General features: G+C 40.6%; 1 protein-coding gene across 3 annotated transcripts in view; it reads left to right on the forward strand.

Annotated features, from left to right (window-relative positions):
- LOC101859255 (2-amino-3-carboxymuconate-6-semialdehyde decarboxylase) overlaps positions 1-15,500 on the forward strand; it is a 23,454-nt gene that overhangs the window by 1,407 nt on the left and 6,547 nt on the right. Inside the window, exons 2-9 of one of the 3 annotated variants that reach the window (XM_005102181.3) lie at positions 5,362-5,488; positions 5,860-6,001; positions 6,696-6,745; positions 9,322-9,481; positions 9,860-9,936; positions 11,441-11,534; positions 13,103-13,198; positions 14,970-15,142. In XM_005102181.3, coding sequence (XP_005102238.1) covers positions 5,917-6,001; positions 6,696-6,745; positions 9,322-9,481; positions 9,860-9,936; positions 11,441-11,534; positions 13,103-13,198; positions 14,970-15,142 — 735 coding nt within the window. In that variant the 5' untranslated portion in view covers positions 5,362-5,488; positions 5,860-5,916. The remainder of the gene's footprint in view (positions 1-5,361; positions 5,489-5,859; positions 6,002-6,695; positions 6,746-9,321; positions 9,482-9,859; positions 9,937-11,440; positions 11,535-13,102; positions 13,199-14,969; positions 15,143-15,500) is intronic. The other 2 variants (XM_005102182.3, XM_005102180.3) reach the window with 2 other exon arrangements.

Genomic DNA, 15,500 nt, shown 5'->3' on the forward strand with positions numbered 1-15,500 from the left:
CTTCAAATTGTGATTTCTCCAACTCCAAAACAGGGGAAAAACGATCGTTCATCTAAAAGACATCCGCAATCTTCATTTAGATTTAGATCTAGGCTAGCCTCGAAACTTGATCAATGATTTATATCTGTCTGTCTAGATCTAGGCTAGACCTAGGACATAGCTAGAAGAACTTAGACTTAGTTCTACCCTGAGCACAGAATTCTACATTAGTGTAGAATTCTGTGACCCTGAGCCAAGAGGGTGCTGAAACTTTCCGAATTCACAAAAGAGTTCCCCTACCGGGTCTGTATACTTTGTGACTTTATTCCCAGTTATCGGGTCTGTATACACTCCCTATAGAATAGAGCAGTTAGAGTTAGGGTTAAGGCAAGGGTAGGGCTAGGGTTAGGGTAAGGTCTAGATCTAGGACCCTTCTCTATTGTGTTTGTTGCGGTGGTTGCTCGTTTCGGAAGTCCTTCTAGCCTTTATTCTATAGTTTTAGGGATATGACTATGCTTACTGGACACGGAGTGTCTACGTAGGCTACACGGTAACCAGGCACCTAGTCTCAGTATCTACGTACACGGTGACTGGGCACCTGGTCTCATCTAGACTCTGTATCTATGTACACGGTAACCGGGCACCTAGTTAGTCTCAGTATCTATGTTATGCCAGGGCAAGATCAGCTCTGGGATCGATTCTTTCGAGTCCGAATGAGGATTCAAAGAATTGATCTTGTTCACAAACTCAAAGCTTCGAGTCCGCCCAGGGTCGATGCCTCCCGTCTCCTTTTTTTTAGCCTTGTTCTTAGCCTAGACTCAGAGAATCGAGGCGAGAATCTAAATCTCTACCGCACTATACTGTCCTGTCGTGGGATAGGCCTAGGGCTGTCCCACCCCACAGTCGAGTTTTCGCTTCAAAACAGACACTGCACCAGGACAGCCTGATCCGGTGCATAAGGCGGCTTCTTTGATGTTGGCCTTGGCGGAGTTAAAAATGCATTCCAAAAATTTCTTAAATATTGGCCAAATTTAAGAAATAATATAAGATTTTCGTGATCAGGGCCCAAAATTAGCAAACATTACGCGGGGAATGCTTTACTTATATTTTTTTTTTACTATTTGAATTTGGCGTGCACTAGGCATAGAGATACATGTAGATTCAAGACTACGTCTTCAAGGTGGATGAATGAGGTTGCATGTGCCTGTGCTCTGTTGCTTCGTATTAGACGAAAGAGAAAGATCAAACAGTATTAGGTCATCCTGTCCCACCGATGTTGTAGCGATTCACAACTGCCCGGGACTCAATGCAACAAAAATGTCACGTCCCAATAATAGGTGCGGTACATTACACTCCAGCTCAAAGGTTTCAAACGTCAGACAGGTCCGTCCCGGGATGAACTGTCGTAGGCCTAGTGCGGTAGGGGTCTAAGGCAAGAAACAGCCAGTCAGTCACTATCAATTGTCTCACGCAACCCCCCCCACCCCACCCCACCTTCTTCTTCCCCGCTATGAGTGAATGCTAAACTAGGTCTAGGCCTACTCGTCGTGTTTACCGTGTAGCCCAGTAAGTACGAAACCACGCTGCACGTAGGCTACTGCTACTTTGAATCTTGTTGCCCCACGCCCGCCCATCCCAAATTAAATCATTCACTTCCTTTTTCTCTTTCTTTTGTCTTGAACGCTTGCTTTTGAATTTCACTGCTCTTTCATTTTCACTGTACACGTATTCTTTTGTAAATCATATTGTGTGTTTTGAGTTGATATCAATTTAATGAGTCATCATGTCCAGACGTCGATCTTTAGCTTGGGACTTTTTTTTATAAGCAGAAAAACACAATACTGTTGTTTGTATGATTTGTAAAAATGTTTTGGCATACAATAATACAACGTGGACAATAACAAAACATTTGTCATCAAAGCATACTTTGACATATCAGGAAGCAAAGGATGCAGGAGAGAAGGAGACTGTGCCCCACGCTTTGGCAAGAGTGATAGAAGGGAGGCAACCCTACAAGTCTATCTACAACACACACACACACACACACACACACACACACACACACACACACACACACATACACACACACACACACACACACACACACACAAACACACACACACACAAATGCGTGAAAACCAACTTGTCTTGGTATGCGCGCAGGCTTTGCCAGCCATGTCTGTCAAATAGTGTCAAACTCGAGACTCGATTCTCCAGTTTAAAAGCTATTTTTAGCAGCGTTCAAGTCATGGCCTGTAAACAGCCAGGCTCACTTGAAGCAGCTTCCAAACTCGAAAATTGAACTCAATTCCTTGAATCTTTTTCAGTTTTGGAATTGAGGCCTCGAGTCTTTTTGCCGTCGATCTTGCCCTGGCCTTATCTATGTACACAGTAACCGGAATTAAAATAAATCAATATTTGTCTTGTGCTGTCACTTGCTGAAAAAAAGAGAAAGTCATACAAGCGTTTTGTCGGGCTAGCCATCGTGACCGGTCAGTGTGCATCACATTGTGAGTACCGGTTGGGGCCCCCAAAGTTCATTCAAAGTCTGTGCGCTGCGAAGTATAGGGCTCCGGAATGGGGGGATTATTGATTTTTTTTAATGGTATAGTTGGGGGAGGGATGGGGATAAAGGCAACACCAGATGACAAAAACTGAACTTGGAGTTCTGAACTGCCCGGTTACCGTGTACGTGACACTGAGACTACGTGCCCGGTTGCCGGTTACCATGTACGTGGACACTGAGGCTAGGTGCCCGGTTATCGTAAGTTACGGTGTACGTAGACACTCCGTACTGGACAAAAAGTGCCACCAGTTACCAGCGCAGTCTTTGTAAGATTCATGCCCTTACTCATATGCTACCCCCTAATACATACTGTCAAACCTTAGCACAGTCTCTTGTACTAATGGCCTCTGTTCCGAACTTGTCCTTAGCAGTGGCCCTTGTCTAACATAGCCAGTCATGCAGTCATTTTCATATGACGGCTGCGTCTATTGTTGGGACTCGAGTCTGAATAGCCTCCCATGGCTATTCGGACTCAAACTCCGATGCGCGTGCGCAGTCATGGGGTACTATAGGCTACCGGATGTGAAGCGGACAGCCAACTCGACCTTGTCCTTCCTCTGTTTCTACTATCTGGTCAAAATATTGGACACAAATTAAGAAAAGTATTACTTTTGTGACGTCAAAAGGGAATACAGTTGCAAAATCTGAACTACAAAACAATATATTCAATAAACGCAAACAGGGAAACGGCAATCTGTTCTCAAAGCAGTGAAAGAATTGAAAATCAAAGTTTCAGAACGACAAAGGATTATAAATCTATCAATAGGTAGTCTAAACCCGCTTTATTTGATGAGAAAGACAAAATCACTGATCAATTGGAAGTCCAGTTAAAAATTAAAAAGAGAAAACTTAAAACCGTTCCTAAGGGAACAAAAGTCAGTCATTCAAAGTAACAGTGGTCTAAAGGAAAAGCTTTGCCAACAGTATACTTTACATGATGGTCAAATAAAATCAGAACAAAACACCACATGTGTTAGACAAGCAACAATCCTTCCATTGTCTGAAGGGGTATCAGTTCAAAACATTAATAAAGTCATTAAAGTTGTCATTTCTTGGGGACAAATAAAATGCAAATTAAATGTTAAAACAGCATTAAAATGACAGAGGAAGAGTCAGTTTGGAAAATCATCAACCAATAAGTATCTCATGCTGAAATCGATATGATAATGAAAAACATCAATTCCAGCTTGCCTTATTGAAGTTTGAGTCCGAATAGCCATGGGAGGCTTTTCAGACTCGTCGGAATAGCCACTTCATTCATGACAAGTTGGCCTCAAAACCTGCTCATAGTGCAGTCACTTGGTAAGTTCTGCCAACCTGTTCCCCAACTGAGTGTGTTCGTGCTATCATCAATGCTAAGAAGTAACTGGTAACTGGGCTTTTTATTGCCTGGCTATATAGGCACTACCATATGAAACAAGAGGGGTGGGGCTTATTAGAGCGCTGACCCAAGGATGTGCAGTGTGTTGGTCCCATAGAGCATTCTGCCGGGCTTCCAGTTGACTCGTCACATGGTGAAGTCGTCTCGTACTTCCTGTGATCTCGTCACATACTCAAACTTGTGAAAAATGTGTGGCAAGTTCACCGTGGATTGGCAGGCAAACCCACACTTGTCAACCTTTAATTAATAATATTTTTAAAATACAAAGCTAGAGTTTATTGAATCAAAGTCTACACGTCAACCTTTCTGTCTCAGCATTTTAAAGAGAAAACGGACCATTTTTGTGAGCAATATACCACCATCATCACCCAGATCCAGATCTGCAATAGACATCAGGGATCATTGTTCTCCATTTATTCCTTTGCTCGAATGCTCTTAATAAAGCTATGTTTCGCTGATCTGTCCCCGTTAACCATTTGATAGGTTCCCTAAGTAGGTTGCTCTGTGCAATGAAACAGTAAAATGGTACAAGATGGCTGGTGGAGGTGGTGTGACGAGTTCACTGTTATTTGGATACTTTTTTTTCGGTGAACTCGCCACATGTTTTTCAGCTGTGTCGACTTCACCGTGTGATGAGTTCACTGGTTTCCTCTGCCGCTGTCCACTTCTTATGCAACAACCAGTAATAAATGCCATGTGGTCATATGACAGGCAGTGTGGTGTCAGTCTGACGGTGGCTATCTCGGCTGCTTAGGTCAGCCTTTTTTTTTCTAGTGTTATCTTGTTTTGTTAATGACCTGTTGACCTGGGCTCTACTGGGGGTGTTTAAGACTGATGGCTGCATTTCAATGTTTTAAAATTTGTATGAACCCAGAGGAGAGTGTTTTAGTTAAGCTTCTGTGTTGTTGTTGGTGACATCTATTGCAAGTGCCGTGTAAGAATTCGTTTTCATAGGTGTAGTGTGATCATTATTCAGACCCTCCTGCCATAACGGCCTCTTTCCTTCTTGGTCTATTGTGATGGTTAAGGACAGGTTCAACAGTTAAATGTTCTCCCAAAAGGTTCAGACTTGAGGAAAGAATGCTGAATTAATTGAATTCTATCTATAATTCAGTCGCTAGTCCCTTCCTTCTCTGAAAAAAAAGTTGTTTTTTTTCTCTTTAGATTCCTTGCACCAAAAAGCATCGCCATGTTAATTACTGATGTTGATAAAAACGTTTTACTTTTTGGCAAAAGGTATTCATCAGAATAGGCTACATGTTTCTATGGGCATGGCTGAAATGATTACAATATAATTAGTTAGATGCTGTGCACATGATACTCTTGTAATGAAGCTGTTTGCAATAGTTTTAGAATACATGACAGCTTAAGGTCTTGTTTGGATTATACTTTTTGGGTAGATTTTTACTATATTTATTATTACTCCCGCACGCAGACAGATGGAGATACTCAATTAGTCATCTTCCCGACAGGGGAGTCAATTCACCTCTTCCTCTTCCAATGTCAAAGAGGGTTTATTATAACCACTACACTGCAGATGCTCGTCTACATTTTGATCGCAAGTATGAAAGCCATGCAGTGTTTCTATGTAATTATACATTGTATGTATATATTAATGAGCTGTGTTTTCAATTGAAAGAACTGGCACATTTTTATTTGTGCCACAGCATGATCACAAGCATGTCACTTTTTTATTAAGGTTGGATTTAACTGTTGGTCAGCTTTTCTGAGCTAGTGTTTCTGATTATCATCTCAATTATAGATTGCATTAAGGTAAGAAAAGCATAGAAATTGACCATTTGACAATTTGGGTTGTTGGAGCACTTTGTCACAAATTTTGTGAACGGCTCATGCATCATTCTTAATTGTCTTTGGGAAAAAGATAAATGTTTTGCACTATAATTGGAAGTTCGATTACCTACTGTATTTTCAGCGGTATGGATATGGTGGATGGATTCAACTGCATCATCATTGTGCTGGAAAGGCACGAATGATGAAGGACGGTAAACTCTTCCGAGAAATTGAGGACAATTGTTGGTCGACAGCTGCCAGACTCAAGGATATGGATAGGACAGGTAATGTATAGAATGTACTGACTTTTTTTCAGAACATTTGCTGAGGAAGTGATAGGTGTTGTCATTGATGATAATGATCCTTTTTATTAGGGCCAGAAAAGATTAAATGTTGCTTTGTTTTCGAGTCGGAGCAGGAGTCTCTATTTTATTCCTCCACCTCGTCTACACTTTTATCTTTTTCAACAAAAAAATAAAGGGAATATTTTCATCTTTGTAATACTAAATATGTTAAACTGAGCTTGTTTCATGAACGCTACAAGTAGAGGTGGTATTTTTCTTTCACCATTTCTTATCAGCACTGAATCGTTGTTGTCATTTATCCAGGGGATGTCAAAAACTTGAACTTTTACCCTAGCAATGGAATATTTCTTCTTTAGATGTGCAAATGAATATAGGAATATTCCGTCAGGACAAGGTTTTTTGTTGTTGTTTTATTTCTTGTTATTGTTGTTGCAGAATTAAATGCTTTGGCATTGCCTGGCTTAAATTTAGAAGTATATTTGCAAAAAGATTGGAATCTTGTGCCCAGATTTATGTGGAGGGCTTTAACTTTATAACCCCCCCCCCCACCCCAACCCACCCCACTCCCTCTTTGTGCAGAAGTGTTATAGTTGTAGCTTGTTTGGAAGATATGGAAACCTTGTTAGTCATATTAATGTATCATTCATGAAAGTCTCTCTTGGTGTCGTTTCAGGTGTTGATGTCCAAGTCTTGTCCACAGTTCCTGTCATGTTTGGCTACTGGGTTAGTAAACAAACTAATTTTGTACTTTTGCTCTGAATGATTGTCACCACGCAATAGTTTTGTCTTGAAAATCTGTTTTATTCTAGACATATGGCACTTAAGAGGCGACTAAAAGTGCAACGGTCTGGTCACCCGAAAAGTGCTAGTTTGGCGGAGGGCCAACTACCCAACCCAGTAAAAAACAGTAAGTTACAGAAACACGAACAAACACAGCTTTTTATTTTTCGATCTTGGGAAACGGAGGAGCTTCTGCATCAGCAGGAACAATGAAGGACAGCGGACAAAGCCGAAAGGACTCTTCTGACCCGAAACCTTCTCTGTCGAACAAGTCTCTCCGGATTGCGTCGTGGAATGTTCGCACCTTGTATGAAACAGGAAAGAGTTCTCAAGTAGTACAAGAGATGAAGAGATACAGGCTGCACATACAAGGAGTCAGCGAAACCCACTGGATACAGTCTGGACAGAAGCAGCTCAGCTTGGGGGAACAAGTATTGTTTTCTGGGAGGGAAGACAAGTATCATGCGGAAGGAGTTGGAATCATTTTGAGTAAGTATGCACAGAAGTCACTTAGAGGATGGGAACCACACGGGGAAAGGATCGTCATGGCTTCATTCACTACAAGGAGCAAGAGCATCAACACGAATATAGTCCAAATCTACGCCCCAACAAATGATGCTTCGGATGAAGACAAGGATGCCTTTTACAGCCAGCTCCAGGGGGTCATCGACAAACTACCAAAGAAGGATGTCAACATCATAATGGGAGATGCCAATGCCAAGATTGGTCGGGACAACGTGGGGTATGAAAGAATTATGGGACAACACGGCTTAGGACAAATGAATGAGAATGGTGAGCGATTCGCAAATATTTGTGCTTTCACCAGTTTTGTCATTGGAGGCTCTGTTTTTCCCCACAAGAGGATTCACAAGGCCACATGGGTTTCACCAGATGGAGTGACGAAGAGCCAGATAGATCATTTTTGTATCTCTCGTAGGTTCAGGTGTTCTCTGGAAGATGTCAAAGTACAGAGAGGGGCAGATGTTGGGTCGGATCATCATCTGCTGTTTGCAAAACTCAAGCTTCGACTCAAAAAGCATGGAACCAGCACAGGAATCAAAAGAATAAAGTTCCAAGTAAGTCTCTTGGATGGGCACAAGAAAGAAGAGTTTCAGCTGCAGCTGAGGAACAGGTGAATACACACTGGACCAAGGTCAAAGAAGTCTTTACATCAACTTGTCAAGAAGTACTCGGTGTGAAGAAATGGGAGCACAAGGAATGGATTAGCCAACACTCATTGGATTTAATTAGGATAAGAAGACTAAAATGTTTTGTGTCGCTTTCAATTTTTTTCTCTCGTTTTCCATTTCATTTTCTTTTTCTTCTGTTCTTCAAGGATACTGTAGTCACAATTTTGAGCTAAGCCGTTCTTTATTCTAATTAATTTTCATAGAGATGTTATTATTTCTCATTGATTTATTGTGAATAATATTCAAAAGAGAGTAGTTTTAATAAAGCAAGATGCTTGTCATCTGGAAAATTTGTTTTCTTTTGTTTTCTCCAAAATTCATTTACTCCCTCCAGTATTGTATTTGTTTCCATGTTGATTTCCTCGTTTCACAAGCTTAGCATTCATTCTGTTGTTCGAAATGAAAGAAGAGAAAGCCTCAAGATGTGGGTCTAAACTCGTGTACTCGGCCCATTAAAAGAAAAGGAAATGCATGCTGATATCACAAACTGAAGTGGATCTTATGATGTGCTGCAGAGGCGTGGCAGTGAAATCCTGTCTGTTCTGTGCACAGACAGGTCCTTGAGCTGTATGGGAGAGATAAGGGATTTTGACTTACTTAATCTCGATCCTGATCATACATGTGGTTCTGGCTTTTGTCATGGAGCTATAAGTACTTGAGTACTATAGTACTAGTATGACAATAGGAGATTTAAGAAACATTGAGTTGTAAGACTGCGACAGTGGATAACAGACAAGCGATATTGTTCATATACAGTTGGGCAAAGATAACATGGATGCAGAAAACTCGAAATCTCAGATAGTTCATATAATTTGCCATTCTCCTACCGCTATATCTTTAATTTTTCTTTATCAGTTAACCCGAATTATGGATGTGTTGAACACATTTTGTCAATCCCCAAAGTGTGTTTAAGTTATCCATTCCTGATCCCAGTGTATACTCATATTTACCAAGATCCAATGGTCAAAGCATGTTGTTGTAAAAATGGTCTCACAATGTGTATTTTCTGTCTTATCATTTGTCTGTTCAGTTGAGCAATAATTCTGCATTAGGGCTTTATAAATTCCCGTTATTATTATTATTATTATTGTTTTTATTATTATCATTACTGCACTTAATGTTATCCCCTTTCCTGGCTGAAGTGGGTGGTTGGCGGGTGCTCTGGTGTGATTTGCTTCTTCTGTACCTATCAAACATCTATCATCCTTATCTCCCCTTCTTCTTTTTTATGTTTTTTACTCTCTTGAAACACCTCTTATCTTCTGGTGCTCATTTGACCTTATGCAATTGCGAGCGCTGTAAAACCTCTACTAAAACTGAACTTTCCAGGCTGAACCACTGGACACTCTGGACTTGTGTGAGTATCTCAACAATCACCTGGCTGGCCTGGTCAAGGAATGTCCTAGCAGATTTGTAGGACTTGGGACTCTTCCAATGCAAGCGCCAGAACTGGCTGTGAAAGAACTGATTCGGTGCCGAAAGGAATTGGGTAAGAGTAAGGGATGAGTGATATTAAAATCATATTTACCAAGATCCAATCCTCAAAAAAGGCAAATTTCCATTTTATTGGCTGCTTCTCAATATGTCTGAGGCTGTAGCATGTTGAAATGGGGAGATGTTTTTTCTTTTGCCTTCATAGGGAAATTAAGCTTTTGACTATAGCTATCAAAGTTTATAGTCCACATTCTTTGCTTATTGAGCCCTGTGGCAAATTCAATTTATTTGAATGTGCAAATGAAGAGCTTCATCACAAAATGTGTTATTTAAGGCACATTTAGTCATGATTTACATAAGTTGCATCATCCCCACATTCCATCAACAATGTTGGCCAAAAACAGGGATAACCCTATGCCTGCTTGTCCCTCAGGTTTTCCTGGTGTTCAGATTGGGTCTCATATTAATGAGTGGAACTTGGATGCCCCTGAACTGCAGCCAGTTTTTGCCGTAAGGTTTGGTGTCTTTGTCTCCTGTTCTTTTTTTTCTTCTTTTTTTTTTAATTGTTGGCATTTTTACGTCCCCATCAACACGCAATTTAAATCATATAGAAAGCAGGCTTGTGACCCTGCCTCTCAGGGCCAACCAAGGCTGAGAGGGACGTAACATCCCTGTAGGAAGACTGAGATACTCAATACAAATTTTCTCCCCTTTGTGGAATAGAACTCGGGTCTCCTGCATGCTACAGCGAAGTTCCTAACTGCTACACCACAGGTACTGGTTTTTGTGTCCTGTGATGGGTCAGATCATGGTTTTTAGTGTAATGTTCACTTTTTCGTCACACAAACAGATAGATGTGTGTTGACAGAAGAAGGGAAAGACTCTGTTGAAGCCACTTTTGACAATACTTTTAACAGCATACTGGCATCTAAAGTGGAGCGGTTCGGCACTTCTCTGTCGCGTGCAGGAGACCCAAGGAAGGGAGCTCGCAAACTGGCGCAGAGGTCCTTTCCTCATCCAGCTCAATCTGTGTGGAACTCTTACTCCCAACATCTGAGGAATGCAAAGTCGGGCGCAAAATCTAAAATTGATTGAAAAGCATACTAAGTGAAATGCCGTCTTAACAGTTAGTGGGGGCTCTCGTGGCCTAGAGGTTAAGGTGTTGGCCTCTCATTCAAAAGGTCCCGGGTTTGAATCCGGGTAGCGACCGAAAAATTTTCTTCTCTAAATTTGTCTCCTTTCACCTCCTTTCCTGCTCTTTAGCAATGTTCTGTCGTTTGCTTTCGTCTCCTCTTTCTGCCCCCACCCCCTCACCTCCTTTGCCCCTTCCTCTGGGCTCCTGATTCTTTCTGCAGCCTTTCTACTGCTACTCCTTCGCTTCTTCTTACTGCTGTCTTTCAGCCACACCCCTGATCTTCTGGTAGGAAAGATCTACACCTAGCCTTCTCGGGCAAGGGCGCAAAATCTCGGAGGGCCCGTGTGCAGAATTAAAAATTTCCTACCAACTGAAAATATTAGGTGTGTCCCGCGCCTTATGCAGTTGCGACCGCTGTAAAACACTTTACAAAAACAAAAATAACAGTTAGTCCTTGTTATTCATAATTCTCTTATGTTCACTCTGTGGTATGCTTATCGTCATCAGTTTTGCGGTGATACTATAAATGTCTCCTTATGTATTAGTGTGAACCTAAAGAGCTTATGTAAGCAGGTTTATGTAGGCTACATGTATTCAGTGTTAAGATAGAGTATTGTAAAGCACTTTGAGCTGTATTGTACCAGAGTGGGCGTTATAGAAATTATTTGCATAATTGTTATTATTATTATTGTTGTTGTTGTTGTTAGTATTTTTATATTTATGATGATGATGATGATTATTATTATTACTGTGGGTATGATCATGTCAGCTCGTTCTCAACAGAACCTAGTTGAGAAAAAGTGTCATACTTAGAAGAATCACTCTTCTTAGATGAAGTGTTTTATCTTTTTAAAAAGTTGTGATTGTTTATTTTAAAAGGCTGCAGAGGAACACAACTGTGCCATCTTTGTTCACCCCTGGGATATGGAACTAGGAGGTCGCATGAAGAATTACTGGTTGCCTTGGTTGGTAGGTGAGTAGATCAGAGGGCTAGTACTGACAGATAACTGTCGCTGAACCTGTTGTAATAACAAAAACAACCTGTGCAAGACTATCACCATTAAAAATGATCCCTATATGCTCATATGATCTTATGCTATTGCCAATATTGTAAGACTCTAACCAAACAAATAAACAAATTACGTGGGTGGTTGGCGGGTGCTCTGGTGTGGTTTGCTCCTTCTTTCCTATCAAACATCTGTTGTCCTTATCTCCCCTCCTTCTTTTTTGTGTATGTTACTCTCTTGTAACACATAATCTATTCTTCGGCACTTATATGACCTCATTGTGTTGCAAGTGCCATAACACTCTTTCTAAAACTAAAAAAACAAACGACCACGTTTAACTTTTTGCTTTTCAAAAATATTATAGAGACCCTGTCTAAGAGGATCACCTTTCAAGGATGACCACGTTTCTCCTAAAAACTATGAAGTTGTTTTGGACAAGTTCACTTGTACATTGTTTTATACACAAGTGTAATGTGTCATGGTGAAACCAGGCCTTCATCAAAATAATGAAAATCAAAGAAACTAACATTTTTCGGCGCATTGGACAATTTTTTTCAAATTTTCTTTGTTTTGGCTCAGCACCTTTTATGTCCATTTAAAATCACATTTATGTGTTGATTTTACTGAAAAAGGTGGTTAAAGTCACAAAAAATGGAAATTTTCAGTTTCTGAGGACGCTCAAGCTTTGCAATTCACTAAACTTGGGTGACCATTTTTTTGCTAACTTTACCTCTGACTCTTGGTGACCTGCACCTCCTTCCATTGCAAATATCTGGTCTTATCTTATATTCAAGATAGGTGGAATTTTTTTCACCAAAAGCAAGGCAAATGAACGAGCTTTAAGTTGATACCAATGACTCCATATACAAAAAAAACAACTAAAGAGTGCCTGATTCCACCTCGTCGTGACACAAATGTGCTCTTATTTTCTTTCATAGTCATATCTTTATCATAGCTTTTGAAGAGATGACTTGTGCTGATAACCCCAAAGAATAGTTACTCTAAAATGTCATTTTTATTTTCAGAGGCTCAATGCATCTTTAGATATTTAATAAATGTGTGGTATGTGCAGTTGTTTTTTTTTCATGCAGAGAAATGAATTATGACCTTCAGAGTAGGTGAAGTGAGGCATACCTTAGAAGTTCACTGTCTTTGAAAAAAAAAGGTATTTTATGATAGAAGAAATAAATAAGGAATTTACCCAACTTTATCCTTCATACAAAGCAGAAAAAAGATACCTGTGTAAAGTAAACCCACCTTGCCACACCATTCGTCTGGTTTGTTTATACCACCTGTACTGTTTTTCTGAGAATAAGTTTTAGTTTTAGTAAAGAGTTTTACGGCACTTGCAACACAATAAGGTCATATAAGTGCCGAAGATTAGAGGTGTTACAAGAGAGGAACAAACACAAAATAGAAGGAGGAGAGATCAGGACGATAGACGTTTGATAGGAAAGAAGAAGCAAACCACACCAGAGCACCCGCCAACCACCCACTCTGAGAATAAGCTTAGATGATCGTTGCTCTGTTTCAGGCATGCCAGCTGAAACCACCACAGCCATCTGCTCCATGCTCTTTGGAGGTGTTCTTGAGAAGTTCCCCAGACTGAAGGTCTGCTTCGCTCATGGTGGTAAGTTGAGTGTGTCACACCGGGGAAGGTGTGTGTGTGTGTGTGTGTGTGTGTGTGTGTGTGTGTGTGTGTCACAGTGTATGTGTGTGTGTGTGTCACAGTGTATGTGTGTGTGTGTTTATGTGTGTGTCACAGTGTGTGTATGTGTGTGTCACAGTGTGTGTGTGTGTCAGTGTGTCACAGTGTGTGTGTGTCAGTGTGTCACAGTGTGTGTGTGTGTCAGTGTGTCACAGTGTGTGTGTCAGTGTGTCACAATGTGTGTGTGTCAGTGTGTCACAGTGTGTCACAGTGTGTGTGTGTGTGTGTGTGTATCACAGTGTGTGTTGTGTGTTGTGTGTGTCCCTGTGTGTGTGTGTGTGTGAGAGTGTGTGTGTGTCACATTATGTGTGTGTAGGTGTGTGTGTGTGTGTCACAGTGTGTGTGTGTGTGTCACAGTGTGTGTATGTGTGTGTCACAGTGTGTGTGTGTGTGTCAGTGTGTCACAGTGTGTGTGTGTCAGTGTGTCACAGTATGTGTGTGTCAGTGTGTCACAGTGTGTGTATATGTATGTCACAGTATGTGTGTGTCAGTGTGTCACAGTGTGTGTATGTGTGTGTCACAGTGTGTGTGTGTCAGTGTGTCACAGTGTGTGTGTGTCAGTGTGTCACAGTGTGTGTGTGTGTCAGTGTGTCGCAGTATGTGTGTGTCACAGTGTGTGTGTGTGTGTGTGTGTGTGTGTGTGTTACATGAGGTGAAGTGTTTGTGTCCCACAGAGTAAGGCTTATGTGTAACAATGTGTGAGCAAGTTGTGTATATTGCTTAGGGTACGTTATGTGGGCAGCTCTCCGCGAGTTTTGTATGTCACTTAGAGGAGATTTCTTTTACAGAGGGGGTTCCTTCTTTTTATTTTTGATCGCACCACACTTGAGGTCTAGAATCTATCAAAAAGTCTAGTTTGATTCTTCTTCCAACAGCAAGTATGATCAGTAGTCACAGTAATTGTCTTTATGTGTATATTTTCTGTCAGAATACAAGTGTATATGTATTCGAAAGAATTATTGTATTTTGAATGGCTAGTATACATGAAATGTTGATTTAAATCTTATTTTATTATGAAATGTCTAGAGCCACCAGGGAGTGAGCACTAGAGAAGTGATGATTAATATTATCTATATAACTGGGTGATCCTGCTCAGTTCTTCAGTTAGCCTGCCCCCATGGTTTTATGCACCCGCATAATTTAGTAGAATTTGATTGTTTTTTGCATAATTTCTAATTATTTTCCTTTATCATTCTTTGTTAAAATTAACAGAATCACATAATTTCACATTTTTTTGCTCAGCGTAATTTCTGAATTGTTTTTGCATAAAACCGCGGGGACAGGATCCTCATTTCCTGTTTCAGGACCCTGTGTGTCTTGCACTGCTGGAGGATGTGTTCCTCAGTTTGGTCAGCTTCTGTACACTTACAAAGGGCATGAGTTGTGTTTGTAAATTGTGGGTTTTCTTAACACGGCAGAAAATTGACAGGGATTTTTTTTTTTAAAATTTTTCTCAAATGAAGGGTAAAGTTAAGTGCTTTTAAGTTGTATGTATTACTGGAAAGGAAGAGAGAGAAAGGGATTGTGAACCCTATTTGTGTAGTTGTAGGTGTATGTGTTGTGTGTTCTTACCCTGCTCTTTATTTACTTCTATATATTCTTTTTGTGTTGCAGAGACCAGAACAAAACTCTGTGTCTGTTTGCTTTGGAAGTGCATCTATAATAAAGCTAATCCTCTTGCACATCTTAACAGGTGGAGCTTTCCCTTTCACTGTGGGAAGAATTGAGCATGGCTTCAATGTCCGGCCAGACCTATGTGCTGTACAGAATTCTGTCAACCCAAGGAAGTATTTGGGCAGGATCTACACAGACTCTCTTGTCCATGATGACAAGTCTATGCGACTACTGCTGGATGTCATGGGGCAGGTGAGGGTCATGGAAAGAGATTTTGTTCTGCTGGCAGATAATGATCGTCGAAATATAGCAGTATTAGCAGAATTAGCCACAAATATACTTAATTGAATTGATATTAAAGTTAATATCCTTGAAGGTCATGCTCTCAATGGAAAAATAGCAGCCAAAAGAGGTTGGGGTAGACCAATAAAAATTTAATTTGAGACCTTAAACTGCAAGGGGTTGGAAAAAGACAAGAAGAATTATATACAGTGGAAACCATATATAACAGGCCCGGAAATAACAGGGATCGGGTAATAACAGGGATTTTTTAAATCCCCGATTTTTCCTACTCTTTGTCTCTATTAAAAGTTATCGGCAATAACAGGGC

Source organism: Aplysia californica, unplaced genomic scaffold (genome assembly GCF_000002075.1).
Source record: "Aplysia californica isolate F4 #8 unplaced genomic scaffold, AplCal3.0 scaffold00316, whole genome shotgun sequence".
Classification (NCBI taxonomy): Eukaryota; Metazoa; Mollusca; class Gastropoda; order Aplysiida; family Aplysiidae; genus Aplysia; species Aplysia californica.